Here is a 21,953-nt window from a genome sequence, read left to right as displayed (position 1 = left end):
GGGAGGTGGGAGTTTTTTTTTATTGTGATTAAGAAAGGGGTTAGGAATCAGAGGTATTCTCACCTTATATCTTTTTTTTTTTTTTTTGCTGCAAGTAATGCGAGGTTTCTTACCTTTTCTAAGTAAATGTGAGCACTACAGCGTCGGACAGCCATGCACAATATCCCGAGTCCGTAAGCTGTGCTCTTAGTTTGTGCTATAAAGTTTTGTAGGGTTTTCAACCTGCAACTAGCTTTTGCTTCGTAGCCAGCTCTTTTCCTTCTCTACCCGGGGTAAGTGAGTAATGGGGCAGCATTTTCGTTCAAGAAGGTTTTCGAAGCCGCATTTTTTAAAGCTTTTTTTAAGCAAAGAGCAACTCAAGGTGGTTCTTATTTTTACATGTCATACCACTGTTCTTAGTGCTCTCCCCAATATACGTTGGTGGCCACACCTCAGTTGCATTTTATAGGTGTGAAAATGCCAACGAAGCATATGTACTGGCTGTAATCACTCAGCTTAGAGCTCTCTGCATAATTTCTGCTTAAAGGGGCACTGACACAAAAATTTTGCATCTTGTTTTTTTTGTTGCGATAAGTAGCTAGTGACCTACTTATAACCTGTAGAAACCTCATTTGCTTCAGCGTGCGACGGTTGTTTAATTAGAGGCATTTTCAATGCGGCCAGTCGCAGTTTCGGTTTCAGCGAGTGCCGCGAAACGATGGATTTTGTGGATTTTGTGTGAACAAAGCTGACCACGTGACCGTCGGAGGGATATCACAGAGCAGAGCCGCCGTAGCACTGTCGAATCCGCATCGACGGCAGTTTCTGCGAATGCCCCCACGTACTTATCTCCTGAGGCGCTTAATTAAAAAGCGACCGTGGATGTGACGCAGGCGCTGCGAGTGCAAATGCTACCGCAGCTAAAGAACGACGCGCGACGCTTGAGACTGTGGGTGGCAAGACGCGCGCTGGGAGCAGCTGGCCAGTCTGCCTACAGGTCCGCCTACAGATGTTTTCGGCTTAGCACTGCGGCGGATATTCGAGTGCCGCTCTCGTAAGCAGTGCAGATGACAATTTTTAATGCAACCCGCCATCGCATCATTAACTCCTTTCTCATGTAAGCCACCATGGTCGGGACTTGGGGACAATTTCGTGCAGCGGTAACAAGCTATCACTCGAGCTACCTGCGCCGGCCTGGGCCACTTCGCGGCCGTGGCCGCCGCCTGCACAGCGACCGTGCGGCTAGCTCAGTGGGCTTTTCATGCCTCCGGCGCGTTTTCGCATCCAATGGTAATACACAGTAATAGAAACAGAAAGCCTGGAATCGCTGTAGAACATTCGTCGCGGCCAGTTGCCCGATTAGCTGACGAAATCACAGCGCCTCCGCCGCCACCTTTCCTCCATGGCCGCCAACGATCGGGTCGTTCGTTCTCAAGAGCAGATCGAAGCTCCGCCCTCCGGCCCTCCGATTGGAGCAGCGAGCCGGGCGAGCCGGCGTAAAACGCCGGCAGTGCGGAAGCGGCAAACACAAACTCGTGACGTGTTTGGAGGTTGTTTATTTACAAAATAACCTCGGGATGTCGATTGCGCGTGGTCCTCTGCTTGCTGCTCGGTTGCGTTTCGCACACTTTAAAATTGATTTTAAATATGTTCTAGGCTGTATTCGCTGCTGATATTTTGCAGATGATGTATATGTGTTCCCACCAATCTATCTCCGAAGTTATCTCGCCTTCAAAATTTTGTGTCAGTGCCCCTTTAAGGCCCACGTTGCTTTGTGTGGCCCACGTTGCCGCTGTCCGTGTGATTTTCACTCTTCTTTTACATCGTGTGTTGTTGCGCACATTTACAGGGGGCTCTAGCAAGATTGAATATGTGAGCACCGTTGTCGACGATCCTCAAAGGAGAAGGCCTGACATTTCGCGGGCCAAGAAGTACCTGAACTGGGCACCAAAAGTACGCTGGCATGCCTATCCTATGCCTATTTAATTGCCCCTGATTCAACTGACATTGCAGCTAGAATGGTTTGCTGATAGTCACAAAAAACTGGTTCTTACAAACACTGCACCTATTCATGTATTCATGTGTTGGCTTGTCTGGCGATGAAGGAGCAATGCAAGAATGCCAAATGCATATTTGATAATTTTGCACACTGCGGCAAAGTGACAGTAAAAGCCCGTTAATTCAAACTCAGTTAATTCGAACTTACCGTTAATTCAAAGTGACGCCCTGGTTCCGGCACAGCCCTGTATATTTCAATGGGGGGAAACTCCCAATACAGTTGAACCTCGATATAACGAACCTCGATTTAACGAAATTCGCGATATAACGAATTTTTTCAAGTTTTCTATCAAAATTTTGCTACATCCATGTATTTTTATCTCGATTTTACAAAGTCATTTTGTGCTGCGCTTTCGATTTAACAAAGTCATGGCGAGAAAGGAAGAAGAAATTCTGGTCGAGGCACTTTTTTTTTTTTTTTTCCTCTCAGAGCCTACATTGAAAACATTCGGTACTCACATTAACTCTTAAAAGGCTAAAATGAAAGAAAAGCGGTGAATTATGCGGTTGACAACAATTAAAAGCGATGAAAGAAGCTGCTCAAAAACCGCTAGCGGTCATGGACGGTTTAATAGTGCGGCCACCATTTTGACGTCTCCATCGTTGCCTACGCCAGCGCCCTCTGTACTTAGGCCACTTAGGCTGCCGAAGGCCGAAGCCTACTTCAAGCTTCAAGTGTCTTTCTACGTGTCCTTGCTCACGGTGCTGCTGCTCGAGGTTGTGCTCGGTGATAACCACATTAATATTTTGTTCGTGCATCATTAGATGAGTCTTATAAGCAGCATGAGCACTCCAAAGGAAAGAAAAGTGTTCCGAACAAGAGCCTGAGGAAGTGTCGGTGAAACTGAAGGCCATTGAAGTGATGGATGCCATCGACGTTCTGCGGAGGCACGCAGGCGCACACGAATGTTGAAGAGCAAGCCTTGTTAGCGCTGTCAGCATACGAACGTCACGTAAAGCCCACCCTGGTCAAGAAACACCAAGCACTGCTTACGGACTTCTTTACTACGGCTTGAACATCGCGTGCTGGTGGCAATAAATTGCTCTCCGAACGTGGTCAAAACGTGTTCATTAGACAGCTGCGATGGGGAGAAATTGGTTTCTTTAGGGCTCAGCGGGCATAAAAGTAATTGCTTAATCAAATTTGGCCAGAAGATATTTAATGTAAGCTTTCCGTGTTAGTGGGAGCGTGTAAGCGCTGCTCCACAAAGTGAAGCGGTCCGTGTGTACTCCGCTCAACTCTCAATCATGGCTTTATCTTGAGTGTCGTGGTTGCATCACGCGCCCATACTGCAGAGCCTTTGTGCATAAAAAAAGTCTTTCAAAAGCTTTATAGCACCCTTTATAGCACCCTTCGAACCAGCACTTCGCCGGGGTGAAGTTCACGGGGCATGGATGCGGGTTCAATTGACTAACAGCAGCGTTTAGTAGTGACCGAAATGATAAAAAGAAAAAGTGGAAACCTAGTCTGCTATCATATTTAATGAGGCGTTGCGGAAAAAGCACCGGTTTTACGACGACATGAACTACTGTCGGCTATCCGAATTCCATTGCCCAAGTGTTGAAGCTCTTAATTCACACAATTTTCGCAGCCAGTTTTAGTACAAATTTCGGTTTATGTGGAGACGTAACTACATAGCAGTTTCTGAGCGGTGGGCAAGGTTTTGAAACCTCAATAACGGGTTAAATTAACTGTAAAATCGAAACCTCGATTTTACGAAATTCGCGATATAACGAAATTTTTGCCCGCAAGTACGACTTCGTTATATCGAGGTTTAACTATAATTCAAACTGGGATCCTTCCATCACTTGCAGAAGTGGGCCTGAGTGATTACAGTGTATTGCAAATCCAAACCAAATCAAGTTTAAGCAAAACAACAAAACAGAAAAACAACAGCGTAGCACGCGCTACGTTGCTGCGACAGCTTATTTCGCTTCCGCAGCAGCCGATCACTTTTAATTTTGATTGCCTCGACCCTGCCGTGGAAATAAACGTGTTTTCGAGCGCAAACAATGTCATTATTCAGGAAATAACATGACGCAAACGTGTAGTAGCGTATAGTATTTCGCGATAATGAGTCCAGAGGTGGTTTCCTTGTGTTCTGCCCGCACAGTGTGGCGCGATGTCCATTTATTCTAGCGCCTGCCCGCTAATTCAAACTCCACTTAATTTGAACAATTTTATGGTCCCCTTCGAGTTCTAATTAACGAGCTTTTACTGTACTATGATGTGGCAAGAGGTCGTTCCGTAAAGCTGGTTCCTTCTTTTATTGGGAAGTTAAGCAAATGGCATCATTTCAGCTGATGCTAAATTCTGTGGGGCATGCTTACAGTTTGAGTTGTCAGTTTCAGTGCTAATGGCACTCCTTCCCCACCAGCTCGTACAGTATCAGAACAGCGTTTATCAGTGAATACAGATCAGGGTGTAGGGGAGTGACTGACTATAGACTTGCAAACGTTGCAGGTGCCGTTGTTGAAGGGCCTCAAGAAAACGGTGGCTTACTTCAAGGAAGAGTTGACCAAGAACAGCAAAACATACAACCCAAAGTTGAGCTAGGCCTCGGCAAATTGTTCGTGACTTTTGCCTTGTGCGTTGCGTTGTGTTTCCCTTGTGAACATTGCCAAAGCTGCAAAGGCTTGGGGTCTTGTGCTTTTGTGTCTACGAAGGGTCATTTGTGCTGCTAGTGTCCCCCCGAAGTGCCATTTTATTTTTTCTTTCAAGATTTTATGACAGAGATTGCAAGAAGTGTTATGAATTTAGGAATGTATTTTAATTTGAGTCCCTCTCAGGGAACAGAAGCCGTGAGTTTGTTTTTTCTCGAATGAGTGAGGCTTTTGTCTTTTTGGGAATTCATTTATGTTTTATTCTAGTCTGGTGGCTATCGGCTCATACAAGCCAACTGTATCTGGGCTGAGGTGTGCATAATATTCTTTTTCTTGGTGTGGTTCTGTTGTGTAAAAAAGGCTGAGGGAATTTTAGGTGTTTTATGGCCGTGTTAAGACCACACAGATGTGTGCTGCCTCCGCACATTTTGTATCCTGGACAAGTTGATATTGAACTTTGGAAACGTGAAGTAACAGTGCTTAATGTTTTTTCTGATGTTTATGCTCTTGAAGACAGCCCTTCTACTGGGTTAGACCTAGGGAACGAGTGTCCTTGTGCTCACCAGTGGTTTGCCTTTTGTCAATGGAGGAATTTTTGCATGGACACTTACCCTTAAAAACCCTGTCAAGCCTTTTCTTTTTTTGTGTGTGCATGTGGGAACTTGATACGGCTTCTGGTCAAATGCCTCGGTACTCTTTTTAAACTTCCAGGCTGAAATTTCTTAAGCTTTGGTATTCAAGAACTGTCAGACTTGTTCTGGACAAGCTCTGTAAACGTCTGTGTATAGAAAAGCCTGTTAATTGAAACGTGAGTAGCTATCTTCCACCACGGGTAATTCGAACTACACCCGCCGTGTTAGTGGCTTAGCGCCTGGCCAGACAAAGGCACCCACTGCCCACAATTGAGACTGCGTCATTTCAGAACGGAGAGAACAACAGACAGGGATGCTAAAATCCAGTAAAGCCAATTTAAAACCTGTCTCAGAAGACATGTTTTTGGACTACATCAACGTGAATGTAGGTTCAGTGGTGTGTGGTGTTCCGACAGATTAGGACATCATTTCTCATGCAAGAAGCACACAACCTGTCATTACTAGTGGTGACGAGGAGGAGGGAGATATAAACACCACTGCAGCCGTCTGCTGCAAAAGTCGTGGCCAGATGGAATACTGCCCGTTTTGATGAAGGCGAAGAGGAGGCTTTCCTCTACATTCGCCCGTTAGATAAAGAAGTGGTGGTTATCGCCTTCAAGAACAAAAGGCAAATTGCAGTTGCAGGCATTTTCAAGCATCAAATTGTTGAAATACCCTACTGACTGCTTTCCAGTAGCAGCGTACTGTTATTAATTTTCACTTTCATTAGTTCGAACTTTCATTATTTCAAACTTCTTTTAGTTCGAACTGATGTGGCTTCCCCTTACTGTACGAATTACCGAGATTTTACTGTATTTTATTTGTTTAGAAAACGTGCATAGCAGTGAGTACCTATGCTGTGAGTATTAAATGAGTTGCTGTGAGTTGCTTAGCTTACGAAGAGTTTCTCTGCAGAGGATAAACATAGTTTTTGCTTTTTGCCAGTGATGACTTATAAGTAATTTAGTGCTATTAAAAAAAGACCTTTAAACAGCGCATTTTGCAGCATGGTTGTTTTTTGTTGTCCGAGCTTGTTCCTCATTGCATGAGCTTATCCTATGTATCAAAACGTATTGCTGTGGTTATCAAATGAGTAAAGCTAGAACAAGTTTCAATTATATTTTTGTGTTTTATTAAAAAGGCCCAAAGATCTTTAGTGGATATTCAGCCACGTCGAGTCTGTGGGGGTCGTGTGAACAAACTGCAAAAAGCTTCTGAATATTTCAGGTATGTAAATTCAAGCTACAGGGGCTTCTACTCCGAACTTCGCTTGGTTAGTTAGCTTAGCTTGGGTCTGTGTTTGCCTGCCACCCGAAACAAATTTTGTGCTAAAAGCCATTTCGAGTGTCACCATTTTAAACAGTAACAGCATCATTTGCCTGCTTTTTTGTGCACAACTGTGATATTTCAAAGAGAAGCAATGTTATTCTTTATGGCTGCTGTTCATGTGCCATTTGCCTTTGGTAGTGCTGCTGGTGTGGGTATGTATTAGTGTGTGGCCTGGTACTGTACATACTATGTATTTGCTGCGTCGTAAACAGTCCTTTGTGGAGAGAGTGGTTTTTTCACACACGTGAACGAACTTGTGAAGTGAAATACACATTGCTACAACCTACAAGGTCTCACTCAAGATTTATATGTAGTCAAAGTGCTCCGCCGATGCCTTTTCTTGGTGTGAAGCTTGGTGGTGATGGAGGAACAAGCCAGCTATGATGTGGCTCCCACCCACTTTCCCACATAATATTCGATCTGTTTTCTTGCTTCTGTCAGCTCAGGTAGGTCGTGTTCGGAGGGCGGGTACATGTCCGCACAGTGAGCAGTTCCTGCAAATTGAAATGAACAGCATTGTGAATCTTCGTCACCCAATTAATTGCTCAAGTTCTTTGTGCTATGATTTCTACCATTTCAGCATACGTTGTGTGGATACACTTTGCTTCAATGCATTTCATACAACCTACAATTGTAAGCTTTCCAGGTTGAAAATGTTGCGGGGCAAATGAGCACTGTTTGCACTATGATGCTGTCTATAAAAATGGTGACTTAGTCATGACGAAAGCTTAGTTCAAATTCAGTGAGTGGCAGCAAGGGTTATGTTTTGTCAATTTCAGAGCACAGGCACAGGTTGATTATGGAAAAGTGAAAACAGTAATTGGGTTGCAAAATATGTTTTATAATTTTAGAATTTATGAATGCAACTTTGGTCAGAAATTCATCCCATGCTTGAAAAACTGAAGTGCTTTCCATCATACACTGGCACTTGAGCAAGTGGCAAGCTCAATTTTTTAATCATCTGTAAACCCAACCAGTCTGCTAAGGATCTGCTGTGATGTATGCCTGTTTTAGACAGGCATACGTCACTGGCCTTTTGACGTGGGTGCATCCTTGTTTCTCTCCATGGTTAGGACAACAATTCGGAATCTGCAGCTCAGACAACCTAGATCAATTACTCTGACCAAAAAATTTTACCGCAACCCTCACATTGTTGGCTCCTGGGGCCGAATTCTCTAAAACGAGAGGCCGTCGTATTGAAACGACGCGGTAGCTCCATGCAAATGCATGTGTTCTTGGACGGGGGCGCTGCTTTGAATGTGGAAGAGGGACGCGATAAGTCAAGAAAAGCACCGTAGCAAAGGGCGCAGAGCGACAGGCACTGCTCCCCGTCGTGCTTGCGCCCTTGCCACAGTCCTTTTCTTGGCTTATCGCGTCCCTCTTCCACATTCAAAGCAGCGCCCCCGTCCAAGAACACATGCATTTGCATGGAGCTACCGCGTCGTTTCAATACGACGGCCTCTTGTTTTAGAGAATTGGGACCCTGTTCTACATTTGCCAGCAGATATGCATGTCTACAGAAATTTTTAGTGTTTATGGATATAACTGTGAATTTGGATACTGTATGACAGAGTTGATTGGCAGCATATAACATTTTTAGACGAGTCAAATCTACCTGGACAGAATTTCAGAAAGAAATGAAAATTTTGTTAAAGGGCCTAAATGCAATGTTGTCAAAGCTAACTTCCCCTAGCTGACATGTACAATATATCATATACATAGTACTTTTGACAGCGTATTTAGGCTTGGTCACAATATTTTTCTTGTTTCTGCTATTCTATTCAGGTGGATTTGACTCATTTTGAAAAAAAGCTCCTTGTGTTCTGTGATGGTAGAAGCCACTGCATAAATGCTGTCAATGATACAATTTGTAACGTAATTCAGCAAGATTCAGATGCTACTCTGGCCTACAAGAACTTCTAGCCTATGCGCCACTGTGGCCTTGTTCATATCCAAGCAATACAGCCTAGTCTGGGTAACAGTATGTGCCTGCTGTTAAGATAAATTTCCTGTCTGCCCAAAGGTCAAGCTGCAATTTGGCAGGGTCTACCCTCTAACCAAAATATAACGAGCCAATGTGTGTATTAAGGCCAGTAGTTGCTAGTTGCATCCAGGGAGGGGTATTAAATCCTGAGCGCACAGGAACGATTAGCACTAGGGCAAAATCATGCTTTCGGACATCCATTGTGACTGGACCTCTTCGTTTTGAAAAAATTTGTGGCTATGGTGAGGCCTGAAAAGTAAGCAATGCCGCACAAAGGAATTCGATTAAATGCCGTTTCTGTGAGCGATTTGTGAAGTTGAAAGTGCTGACCATTGATGTAGATTGCTGTCACGTCATGTGCAAGGTCTTCAGTGATGCCAAGAGAGTGCCACGGGTCGATGGATCCATTGGGGAAGGTCACGTTGTGCACGGCTGGGTGGAAGCCTCCGTAAAATGTGTTGGTGCGGCGCACAGCCCTCTCCAGGAGAGCCTCGTCAAATCGGGCTCCAAAAATGTCCTTGCACTGCTTCACAAAGAACCTTGGATGAGAAGAGGAAATAAATTGCACTGTCAGTCTCGTTAGAAATAGTGTTGAAGCACTTTGTGGACCACCTAAACAGAAGCTTTAAAGGTAATTACTTTTGACCTCTAAGACTGCTCTTGTGCATATCCCTAAAGGGTCTTCAGTTTGGCCTGCCCGCAGGATTCCATTCCGTAAAAAAGACGAAAAAATTATTCGTTCCTTTTTTAAACGAAAAGGTAAAACGCAATGTCGAGTGACAACTGAGGCCTTCATCACTTGCAGGCTTCCACGTCCTGACAAACTTCGGGGTACGCACGACGCTCATGAGCGCGCTTACAATTACCCTCATGACCACATTGCCTGCATAGCCAGCCGCCTGCGCTTCGGCCAAACGAATCGCCCGTGACCATCCCTTAAACCTGCAAACGTGAGTTCAGGTCATCATCATCACCGGGCTCCTTAGGGTGGGCTTTACTGTATTGCATTTAGATCAAACATCACACGTTCAAATCAGTTATTTCAAGCTTCAATTAAAAAATTGACAAGTTATGCTGCCAAATAGTCACAAATACTTGACGTGGTGTAGAATACATCAGGGTGTCGAATGAGGGATCAAGTGAGAGTGGGGGTGTAATTGATATACATTCATGTGTGTTCTGAATATGAGTAGCAAGCATTATAAAGTACACATTTCCAAACTGTTACCTCCGTTCTGTTGTCTCTAAAAAATGAACATGCAAGCTAGCAGTGTGTTGAATGACGACATCTCTAAGCAATAACACAAACATATCCAGTGCTCTCCGCCTATCTTGTATATGTAAAATGAAGTTTGTTTACAGCCTCGACATCAGATCTAGGATGCGTTAAACTGGTTCTCCTCACCCTTATTCACCCACTTTCTTTTGCCAAAGCTACAAGCTTGTCAAGGCCCTAGGTGATGAGTCATTCCGCAGCAATTCAAATTCCTAGTAATCTCACTCGTTACCGTATTTATGTCACCTGCTCGTCAGAAATGCTAGAACCTTATATCTGTGAATATGCCTCTAATTTGTGTGGCTCACTCGACTGGGAAGAGAGATCCGAAGGGCTGGTCCTTGAGGTCCGATGACTGGTAATAGCCAAACTCCACACACGTCTGGTAGGTCCACTGGCGACCTGCAAGTTGCACACACAAAAAATTAGGCAGTTTCGCACTAGTGGCGTGCAGACTGGGCAAACAGCAAATCTGAAGGCCCTAGAGTGGCCCCAGTGGGGGCCACTTAGCTTATTCTTGGGTCGGCTAAGTTTGTGCGTGGTTATGCTTGGGGACTCTGCAAGTTTTCTGCGTGGTTATGCGTCGAGACTTGGTCAAGTTTTCTGTGTCGTGTCGTCGTTAGCCACCCAAATAGCGATGGACACTCAGTCATTAAATTATGTACAATATGTTAATGTTTTATTTTAAGTAGCAGTCATTTTTTTAGGGATTGGACCAAAGTCATCTCATCCATTCTCGAGTAGCGGTGCGGCGGCTTTCGCGCCGCGCTTCCTCTTCTGCGGGAGTGACGCTGTTCTTCTGTTGCCCCATCTCTCCCTTCATCGGAGACCTGGCTGTTGCACCTCACATGAATTTCCGAAATTGCCACGGAAAGTTCTCCATTACTGCAGGCCCGAATTGTTGTGTCCGCAGGCGTTCACATTTCTCCCGAAGTTGACGGCGTTAGCATGCATGCGCTAGAGCCGGTGGCAACCGGATTTGCGAACTCGGAGTCTGTAGTGCAAGCTTTTTTGTTGCTGCCCACTGCACATGAACAGGTGAGGAGAAGAGCAGGCAAGAGATTACGCCACAAACACTGGGCAGAGTGTTCTTGAAAGTCAAGCGATGCCAGCGCGCACGGTGACGTCATCGCTTGGCGAGGTTTTCCTGCGCACGTTCGCCAGCCCAACACCATGCTTAAACAGAAACGCTGTTAAATCATTGCCATAGATTTCGGCACACGTTAAAGATCCCCAGGTGGTCAAAACTAATCCGGAGCCCTCCACTACGGCGTGCCTCATAGCCTGTGCATTTTCGGCACATTACACCTCAAAATCAATTGCCCTTTGGACTTTACACAAGTTCTAAATCCTAAATATACCGTGGGCTATGTTCATTTGCAACTATTGTGTAAGATACATATATAAGTACCTGACCAGCTGGTGATTACTCCGTCATTGTTTCTGCGGTACGTTAGGTTCTGACTTAACAGACAAAATTCTAAACCAGAGCTACAAATTTCGCCTTTACCTGCATCGCCCCTGCCCTCTGATCTTTTGTTGCCACATCTTGTTGCCCTCCATGCCTCCCAGGCTTCCTGGCTGAAATGCGCAGGGTGCTGCCTATGCACGTGGTGCAGCGTCACATGAGCGGTGGTGATGGCGATAATGACGAATAAATGATTATTTCGGTAAGTACATGTGGCGCTTAGCCCGGGCCCTTATTAGAAAAGGGCAAGAGTTGAAACGGTGGCTGGTGGGAACTCCAGTCACCAACAACAGCCCCTGTGGTACCGCCCAGTTCAGCGCCCTAATTTGCTCTCTGAAGGTGCGACAATAATTTTCTCCACTTAGAAATTGCGTTTGGCTATCTAGAAGTACGAAAAAAATAGGAAGCAAAATAAGTAGCCCACGAACGGGTTAGAGACGTACTTGAGGCTGCATGAGTAATTTTTATGCTATTTACAATTATCATTACGCGAGTAGCAATGTGTGTCCCCGCTAAATGTCATATTTGCTTGGTGATGCGAATGTGCGCGTGTGCTGAAAGAAGAAAGGACACAAAAGGCAAGATAGTGACGTGCGAGGACAAATATGTGCATGTTTTGTAATTGGGCTTCCATACCTTCGCAATCACTACAACATAATGAGTGAGTGCTTAGACGTCCTCGAAATCTTTCTTTTTCGAGGTTACGCCATGTCGTCATTAAGAGAGTTTTAGCATAGCGGGTAGCGCCCGCTAACGCGCGCTACGGCGGCCGGTACCTGGAGTCGTCTGGGCACTTGCAGATTTGTTCTTGTAGGGCGGATTAGTTCCGCGGGCCGGCCTTCGCCATGCCCGCACCTCCGCGCCATCCCCGCGCGGGCATGCGCAGTTGGTCCCGGTAAAGGTACGTGCACACTAGCGGCGCCGTGCCGACGTCGCCAGCCGCTGGAAACCTGTTTTCGCTGAGAACGGCGCATCTTTCTTGCCGCAGAGCAAACGGATCCCAGACCCATTACTGCCGTGCCGCAGAGCGCAAAGGCCAATGAGCGATAGAGTGTAGGATGACGCGCTGGTGACGTGCGGAACCTGTTCCCGCTTCCCCACCGCCGCTTCCGCGAGCGCGCGCCGTATCGGCAGGAATGCATTTTGCCCGAGAGCTACTCAGAAAATCAAATCGAGGGAAAGCTCTCGCTCGAGAGCGCTCCCGCAGAATGAATGTACCACGTGACCACTGTGGCGGCGAGTTGGCGTAGCCCAACCTGTGGCCCAACGTTACTAGAATAGCTTGTGTAGCCTTCATCGACGTCGCGGCGCCACGTTGCTGGCGTCGCAAGGCGGCGCGTGCCTTAAACCGCTGCCGTAGCGTGAGCCTCCCCTAGCCGCTATGCTAAAACTCTTAAATTAGGCAACATATGGAGCAACCTCGGCCGGTTGATTTGCTGGTAGTTGTATTGACACGACGGTGGTGTCTGCAGAAGATAAGCGTGAACCGCATGGAGCGCTTTTTGCAAGCGAAAACGCGGTACGCACGCCAAACCAGCCGCACGGTGCGCAGGGTACGGCGGCGTGGCTGGCGGCGGCAACATGGCGGCAGCGCCTGACGGGAAGTGGTGCATGAGCCCGGTAGCTCCAGCGACCCCTTATTTCGGCACACGTTTTTGTGATGGAGGCGAAAAGCAAAAACGCCCGTGTGTGCGAGATTTCGGCGCACGTTAAAGATCCGCAGGTGGTCAAAATTAATCCGGAGCCCTCCACTTCGGCGCGCCTCATCGCCTGCGTTGCGTCGGCGCGTTAAACCCTACAATCAATCAATCAATCAAAAAGGAAAAAAAAAAAGACTGCCTCAAGGCCCTGACTCCAACCGGCTATGCCCGCGCTCTAATGCCACTCAAGGCACAAACGAAACTTCTTGTGCAGGAAAGGAGCTGATAATGTGGTTGTTGTTGTTGGTAAACTTTATTGACACACAAAAAACAAAGAAAAAGACCCCCAAAGTCCGGGGTTCTGAAAGGAACAAAATTATCTATACAGACGGGAGAACCTGACGAACGTGAGCCACCAAAGCTTGCCACCAGGCCACTCGGTCTGTTCCCTCCGGTGGCGCGAGCCAGTCTTGGAGAGAAGAGGGAGGAGGTGTAAGGGATTTAAGATGAATCGCGAGTGATGGTTGCGAACCAGAACAGTCCCAAAGGACATGCGGCGTATTGGGAAAGCCAGAGCACTTGGAGCACCGCGCAGGGCTGCGATGGCCTTGTAGTCGATGCAGTATGTGCGGAGTTGGAAGGCTGTCCGTTTGCGCTTGCCGGATAAGACAAGCATCTGCCCGGGGTAACAGGTGAGAGGGAGACGGAAGAGTCTGCCTATCCCTGATTAACTGTTGCACAGTCTGGCGTCGATGGAGACGGGCTTGTCGCGCTTGCGTGGGTGGGTGGAAAGGATTTGGCCAGGGCGTCTCCGAGTCTCCCGGTTGGGACGGAGCACGGGAGAGCTGATGCGCCAGCTCGTTGCCCGGAACGCCTGCGTGACCAGGAACCCAGTCCAGCACGTAGCTAGTACCAGTGTGTTTGGCCAGATGAGTGTGGAGTGCATGCATAATATTGATGGGAAGCGTCTGCTCCTGGAACAAGCGCAGAGCATCCTGACTGTCGCTGAGGATCACGTGGTTACCAGGAGTGGCTAACGATAAGATTGCGTCAGTTATTGCTTGAGCCTCTAGAGACAGGACGGAAGGAACGGCCGAGTATCTTTTCTGCAAGGGCGGGTGGGTAGGAGCAACAACTACTGTGACCCCGCGTGCGTCTTTGGATGAGAAGGAGGCATCTGTGTATGTCACTGTTGCTAGATCACCATAGCGGTAGCGAAGAGTGCATATTCGAGCTCGACGACGTCCTGCATGCGAGGTTGCGGATACATTGATTGTAATGGTAGGAACTTTTATGCGAGGGAGTGGATACCAAGGGGGGTATGTCGCTGTAATTTCGGGTAACGAAGCTACCTCGTAATGAAGTGAGGATAGGAGTAGACGCCCATGCCAAGTAAGCTGGAGACGAGTGTGTTGTGCCGCCAAATGAAGATCAACTTGATCTGACAATGATGCGAACGGCTGAGCAGCCTCCAACTTAGCGAGGGGGGTATATCTAGGTACCCCTAGAGCCAGGCGGGTGGCAGGCCGGAGGAGCCGCTCAAGCTGGGATCGCTGCGATGACGTTAATTTTACGTACGGCAGTGCGTAAAGAACGCGAGTATATATTTGAGAGTTCACAAGTCGCGTAATATCGTGTTCTCGTAGGCCTTGGCGACGTCGGGTCAGCCTGCCGATTATGTGAGTTAGTTGGGTAATTTGAGCCTTACATCGATTGAGCCACTTTAAGGCCTTCCCATTATCCTGTAGGTCGAAGCCGAGGACGCGCAGCCAGGCCTTACGTGGAAGAGGAATGTCATCAATCATGAGTTCTACTTGAGAGCGTTGGTCGCTAGCTTTAGCCCGCAAACGCTCATCAGTGACCACGAGGTACTCAGACTTCTGCGGAGATAGTGTGAGACCTACGCTTGACCCGAACGAGTGGACCGCATCAATTCCAGCCTGAAGTGTGTCGGACAGTGCAGCTGGGCTGCCGGTAGAACACCAAAGGGTTATGTCATCGGCGTACAGTCCAAACGAGAGATTAGGAACGGAATGTAGCATACGAGGCAGGGGGCGAAGTGCTAAATTGAACAGAGTATAGGGGAAAGGACAGATCCCTGAGGAACTCCTCTGGTAGGAGTCCAGGGGGTTTGGCGGTAGTCCTCTAACACCAAAGAGTGTAGTCGTGTGGTCAGAAAATTGTGGATGTAGTTGTACAGTCGGGAGCTAGGCGTAAGTATCCGGATTTGTTCAAGAATTGCAGAGTGCGAAACTGCATCAAACGCCTTTTGGAAGTCTAGACTCACGATTGCTCTAAGTTGGGCTGCGCTCGGATATGCGTACACCTCTTGTTGGATTCGCAGCATTGTATCCTGTGTTGACCTGTGAGCGCGGAACCCAGTCATAGTCCAGTCAAAGAATTGGCTATGTTCAAGAAGCCAAGTGAGACGATGCAGGACCATACGCTCCATCAGTTTTCCAACACAGGACGTAAGTGAAATTGGGCGTAGACTGTTCAAAGCAAGTGATTTGCCTGGTTTTGGAATAGGGCGGATGTTAGCAGTCTTCCACTCAGGGGGGATACAGCCTGTTCGCCATGCTTCATTGATGAAATGTAGAAGAGTTTCTAGAGCGGAGTCCGGAAGGTTCCTTAAGTGGGAGTATGTAATCAGGTCCGGTCCTGGTGTTGTGTGTCGTTTGCAATCGGTGAGTGCAGCGCGGAGTTTAGCGAATGTAAAATCTGCGTCAATAGGTTCTTGAGTGGGACAAGTGACAGGATGAGGCGGCGGAGGCAAAGAAGGAAAAGGAAAGAAGGAAGCTTGAAGTTCGTCAGCCAAATCAGCCAAGCTAAGACCTGTCTGCAACCGCAACGATGTGATGTGCGTGGATCGCCGTGCCTGCCCGGACATGCAACGGATAAGTTGCCAAATCCGAGTTGTATGCAGTGTTCCACTCAGAGAGTCACAGAAGGACAGCCAGTTGGATGTTTCAAGAGTGCGCGCATATTCTAGAGCCTCGATTGTGAGAGCATCGATGCGTGCTTTGAGGGAGCGCTTGCGCTTATTACGCTTCCATCGGCGCATAAGCGCATGACGCTGATCCCAAAGGCGTAAAAGATGTGTATCAACAGCCGGACGTGTGTCAGAAAGAGCAATAAGCTTGGTGTTATGGCCATAGGCGTCGAGAATTGCAGAATTCCAGGTGCTTAAATCAGATATGGCAGCCGTATCGATTGATTCCCGGAAACCATTCCAATTAGTGAGGCGAGCACTTCGCGGTGACGGAATTGAAGCACCATTCAAGGGTACAGTTGTGTGAATAATGTGATGATCGCTGCCTAGAGAATTATCCTGGACTTCCCATATAGCCGAAGGCAAGCCTATTGCCCAAGTGAGATCAGGAATCGTATCTCTTTGGCAACTATTGCCTTGTCGTGTAGGGCTGGTTAGATCATTAAGTAGAGAAAATCGGAGTTGCTGAGTGACCCGCCTTAGGCGCTGACCTGATGGTGAGGTGTATGTGTAGAGCCAATCAGGATGGTGAGCGTTAAAATCCCCAGCCCAAATAACAGCATGATCGCGGTAGGAGCGAAGGATCTTGCCTAACCACCCCAAAGCGGGTCTCGCCTTAGGAAGCCAATACGAATTCATGACAACTAGTGGGATAGAGCATCCAGGAAATTGAGTGATAGTAAGGACCGATTCCGACATAATAGAGTTGTATGCGGAAACATCTACCTGGTGAGTTGGTAATGTGCGGAGGACATATGTCACAACATAGGTACGAGGATTGGGATCGCGGCGAGTCGGTATACTGGGCTGTATGAATGAATCGTACCCTGCAATGTTGTATACACCGTGGGTTTCCTGAAAGAGTATGATAGATGGAGGGTGTGGGATGGATTGAAGGTAAAGCCTAAAAGCGGAGATTTTACGGCGGAGTCCGCGACAGTTCCATTGCACTATAAGTGGCGGAGCCATGTCCAGTTAACAGTATTTGTCGAGTCCGTAGATTGATCGAAGGTCACGTACCCTGTCCCTGACAGTCTCACGAACACCAGGTGAGGGTGAATGCCGGGCGGCAGGTCCAAGGCCGCGTAGCTAAGCGTGGGACGTGACAAGCCGCTGAAGGAGTTCATGTTGACGACGGAAGTGTTGCTCTTGCGCTTGGTAGTGCTTTTCTTGGGCTTGAAGAAGCGGTTGAAACAGTTGATGAAGCAGCTGTGCCAGGCCCGTTGGCTGCATCGCTGCCGTAGCGGAATCCTCCTGTGCAGGTGGTCGCCCGGTGTACGGCTGTTCCCGCCGTGCAGCGCGGAGTCGCTTGAGGAGGGCGGTATGGCGCGCTTCCGTTTCTTCGAGTCGTCGTCGAAGGTCAGCTGCTTCTTGCGCGAGCTTTTCCAACTCGGCTTGAATAGTGGCTTCCTCTTGCAGGATGCCCTTCAGTGGAGGCTGTTCCTTTGTAGCACTAGTTGATGTCTTTGCAGTCTCTTCGATCTGGCTGGGTGTTGTGGTCGCCGCGGCGTAGGAGACATGCCGTTTACGCTCAACATGCGCCGGTTGCGAGTTGCTCGAACGTTGCTGCTGTCCGCGCGCTGCGCCATTTGCTGATGACGGCAGCGCTGTAGTGGTACGCTCTTGTGAGGCATGATCTGGTAACTCCGCATCGCATTGTCCGGGTGTTCTGCCACCGCTTGGTGATCGAAGGGGACCGTATCTGTTCCCTCGGGTCTGTGACCGTGGTCGGCGCTTTGCGGCTAGTTCAGCATCAGCCTTAATTTTAGTCGGACATTTTGGGTCGGTAGCCACATGTCCCTGCTTCTTACAGTTGCGGCAGGTCATTATATTTGCTTCCTTGCATTTAGTGACGGCAGCGGTATCGTTTCCGTGGTTCTTGCCGCATGTGTCACATACTTCCTGGTGAGGGCACACGTCTTTCTTGTGGCCGAACCGATGACAGCGACTGCATACAACCGATTTGGGTTCGTAGAGCGTGACTCGAGAAATGCGGCCGTAATAAATCACAGATCTAGGTGGGCGTCGCCCCTCAAACGTCAACAGGCATGCTCCACGGCTGCCCATTGGGCGTGCGTCAAGTATTCTCTGACGGTTGCACGACAACGCCGCCTTAAGTTCAGCCTTGCTTTCTTTGCAGTCGATGTTATAGATCACTCCACGGCACATATCTCGTCCGGGAGCCTGGTGGACTTGCACAGCAACCTGTTTACCCCGAATTTCGAGGTTCGTCAGTTTGAGTAGGGCATCGGCTTGTTTTTTTGTCATGGACCAGCACCGTGATTGTGTTCGACGCAGGATGAACTCTGTACGTCATAGGTTTTGTAACATTCTCTGCGGGTGCTGCGGAGATGAGTGCGAAGTGGAGGTCCTTAGTTGGTAAAGTGCTGAGATTCTCGTGGGCGCGCGGGCGTATGACTAGGACATACGTTTCCACGGGAGGTTCAGAATAAGGATTTAGTTGCTTACGTTTACGCCGTTGTTGAACCTGGTAGGCTCCTCCGGTGTCAACACCGTCACCGTCGCACACGTTAAAATCGGTTGCAGGCCGGTCCGCCTGTGATGCAGTGGTGAGCACGGAGTTCTTGAGATGTGCACCGGTGACTTCCATTGTTGGGTCAGGCACTGTAACATCATGGCCGCATTCCTCGGCGCGCTCTTTCGCCACGTATGTTTCCATGCCGTCTTCGTCACTTGAGATGGCCGATTCATTTTCTTGAGCCGAATGCGTCAGGAGGCCGCGGCGCGTTCTTTTTCCCGTTGTACTGCTGTCTGAGGCGCTCGAAGAGCCCCTCCTGTCGTGGCAGTTGCGGCGAGCGCTGCGGCTCCTCCCATAGCGTTGCTTGTCTTTCCTCGAGCGTTCGCGCCGATGCTGGTGTGGCCCTTCGCGGCAAGCCTCAGAGCTCGCGCCAGGAGTTGCTTCGAGATCGGCACGTGCTTGCCGTTCTTGTTGCTGTGGTAACCGCGGCGGCATTTCTGCTTGAATCGGCGTAGCCTGTTGTTGTCTGTAGTCATCAGATGGCGGTGGTGTCGGCGCAACCTGGCCGGCGGTCGTCCCCGGCGGTTCCATGGTGTAGGCTTAGCGAAGCCGTCGCCGGCGGCGAAAGGGTGGCCGTAAAACGGCCTTGAAACACGGTACCGTGTCGAGTGTCACCTCGATGGGCTCCTGGTGCGATGGCGAAAAGGATGACCCATAGCACTCGAAGCACAGACGTGAAGAGAGCTCTTGACTGGCGATGAAATGCAGAGCGTCGGGACATACGTCCATTCACACTGGGCACAGCAGCGCCCTCATAATGTGGTCGAAAACCACCTGCGCCGCTAGGGAAAGCGCCCGTCAAATATTCCCGGCTGTAGTAAGACTAAACAGCTCCGGCGCGGCCAGCCAGCTGTCGCGGTCGCTTCGAAACTGCCGCCACGAGACGTGCGCCTCCCATTGGCGCCAGTCGCCAGGCCCCTCCCACTGCCGTGCGCGTCGCGCGCAGAAGCCGCCGCGGACGCGGAATCGTCGACGCGGGCGTGAAAAAAACGCTCGCGCAACGCCGACGCACACGAATGGCCGTAGCGTTGGCGGACGCGCACGACGCGTCAGCTAACCCTGCGGCGGCAGGTATCGGGACTCGACTGGGCACTTGCGGATTCGTTCGTAGGATGGATTAGTTCCGCGGGCCGGCCCTCGCTATGCCCGCGCATTCGTTCCGCTCATAGAGTTTCATACTAATATACCTCCCCGCACGACCTCCTCGCCCTCCCCGCGCGCGCATACGCAGTCGGGTCCCCGTAACCCGCAGTCGTAGAGTGAGCTGCACTAGCTGCAATGCTAAAACTTTCTCCGGGTTTTGAATACAAGGGGTCACTGGCAACCATGCATATATATGCTTTTGTTTCTGCTGTCTAAATATATTTGTGTGTCACCAAGGGAAGGGAAAGGGCTTGTATGTGCACTTTCTGCACACGTAGATTGGACACGTGCATTAATTATTACACACCTCGTCGCACACTTGTATAGCTGTTGCTAAGTGTCCTTTGAATTAAAATATTGATTGCAATATGTGTGTTCAAAAAAATATGCAGAAATTCAGTTAATTGTTTACTAATGCGTAGCAGCGGCTTCTCTTGCGTGTCTTTACAGCCAAATTTTTTGGGTTTTTCTAAATCCTGTCCGACGAATTACTCCGTTTACAATATTACAACGATCACATTTGGGCGTTACAAAAGGAAAAAAAAAAAAGACCGCCTCAAGGCCCTGACTCCAACCGGCTTTTTATCCGCCCTGCCCTCGCTCCAAAGATCAGCCGAAATTTTCATAAACAAATATTTTGCTAATGCTAGCCTTACCCCTGAGACCTTCCGTAAATGGTACACCCCGTCTTTACCGCCTCGATGTCCCTTCTGCGCCCCCCCCCCTCTTCCCCCCCCCCCCCCCCCCTCCTTCACGCCCGCCAATCTCCAGCACCTAATTTGGCACTGCCCGAAGTACGCGCGCTACAGAACCTTCAAGCCTCCTCCAAATACCTCTCTTTACATCAACCCTCGCACACTGGAACCCTCCATGCTAGCTTTAATTGCACATTTGTCTCTAAAAAGCGGTCTAGCGCGAGTAGTTTAAAGTCGTGAGCCTACCCTCCTCACGCGACGAGGCCTCTCCAGCCTTCTCAAGGAGCCCACCTGTTTTGGGTCGAACTGTACACATTTAAGATATCCCAAGTTACAACCCCCCCCCCCCCCCAACTTCTACTCCCCCTTCCCCCACTTGACGTAGAGTCTTCCTGCCACAATAAAGGCTACCCCCCCCCTCCTTTAGCGAAATCTGCATTCTTGTGGAAATACATGTTGTACAGTTTGCCATTTCCCGTAATTTTTTAATATTTTACTATTTTTTAGCTTTTTAAACATTCCTTCGACCAATTACCTACATTTACGCTGTTATAACGATCACGCTTAGGACTTTCGCGAAATCTGCATCATTGTGGAAATGCAGGGCATTACAGGGTTCGCCATTTTCCGTAATTTTATACTTTTCTTATTTCTTATTTTTTTGTCAAAATTTCGTTCGACCAATTATCCCCATTTGCGCTATTACAACGCGTACAGGTGGAACTTTCGCTAAATCTGCATTATTGTAGAAATGCAGGGCGTTACACGGTTCGCTTTCTTGCGTATTTTTTTTATATTTTTCTTATTTTTTAGTTTTCCCAAATTTCGTTCCACCAAATATCCCCATTTACGCTAGTATAACGATTACAGGCGGATCTTTCGCGAAATCTGCATTATTGTGGAAATGCAGGGCGTTAAGCGTGAACCGCATGGAGCGTACCTGCTCGCGAAAACGCGCCGCGCACGCCACAGGCGCGCTGACGCCGCCGCGGAACCGCCCGCATGCTGCACGCGGAGCGGCTGGCGGTGGCTTCGGCCGCGAAGTGGTGTGGAAAGCTCGAGCGACCGCTTTTAAGCGCTCCTTGAAATGCCGCTCAAGGCGCACACGAAGTTGCTTGTGCGGTAAAGAAGCTGATAATGTGGGCGAAAACGGTTCTGTAAAACATCATCTGCGCCGTATGGTGCAAGCGCCCATGCAATATCTGCCGGGGTTGGACACCTAAAGATCTCTGGCGGAGCCAGCCTCCTGCATTTTTATAATGCCAAACGCATCAGCCCGGACCGGCCAACCAAGCCCTCTCCTTCTACTCCGGCCACTCTACCCCAATCGGTAGCCTTCGATCCCAGTGCTTTAGTCACGCGGCCGGTTCATCTTTGGTCGACGCGTGGTGGAAAGCGGCAACGTTGACAAAACGTGCTCCGCCACGGGTCTGAGTTTTCTAACGCTGGCGCGAGCGCCATTACTTTTGAAATGTCGAACATCGGTTGCCTTGGCAACCAGGCACAAGCCGCTATCGAATAGGCGGTTCAGCTTGGGGCCCCACCTTACGACATGTGGGCACTGCAGGCGTACCACTCACTCCCATTGGGAATCGCGCGATGCGTTTGGCATTG

The 21,953-nt window shown here is 48.8% G+C and overlaps 2 protein-coding genes across 5 annotated transcripts in view; one reads left to right on the top strand and one right to left on the bottom strand.

Annotated features, from left to right (window-relative positions):
- Uxs (UDP-xylose synthase) overlaps positions 1 to 21,953 on the top strand; it is a 54,108-nt gene that overhangs the window by 20,950 nt on the left and 11,205 nt on the right. For 2 of the 4 annotated variants that reach the window (XM_077699127.1, XM_077699124.1), the window contains one exon: positions 4,502 to 6,899. In XM_077699127.1, the coding sequence (XP_077555253.1) occupies positions 4,502 to 4,722 (221 nt within the window). In that variant the 3' untranslated portion in view covers positions 4,723 to 6,899. Of the gene's footprint in view, positions 1 to 1,828; positions 1,933 to 4,501; positions 6,900 to 21,953 lie in introns of those variants that run through there. The other 2 variants (XM_077699125.1, XM_077699126.1) reach the window with 2 other exon arrangements.
- Positions 6,887 to 21,953, bottom strand: part of LOC144169782 (putative serine protease K12H4.7) — a 37,727-nt gene continuing 22,660 nt past the window's right edge. The window contains 3 exon segments of the mRNA XM_077699123.1: positions 6,887 to 7,096; positions 8,917 to 9,125; positions 10,171 to 10,264. Of these exon segments, the coding sequence (XP_077555249.1) occupies positions 6,981 to 7,096; positions 8,917 to 9,125; positions 10,171 to 10,264 (419 nt within the window). The 3' untranslated portion in view covers positions 6,887 to 6,980.

Source organism: Haemaphysalis longicornis, unplaced genomic scaffold, assembly GCF_048455015.1.
Source record: "Haemaphysalis longicornis isolate Haplotype H1 unplaced genomic scaffold, Haemaphysalis longicornis Haplotype H1 scaffold_2, whole genome shotgun sequence".
Lineage (NCBI taxonomy): Eukaryota > Metazoa > Arthropoda > Arachnida > Ixodida > Ixodidae > Haemaphysalis > Haemaphysalis longicornis.
The sequence above is the reverse complement of the archived record's forward strand: the minus strand, read 5'-3'. Positions and strand labels throughout refer to the sequence as shown.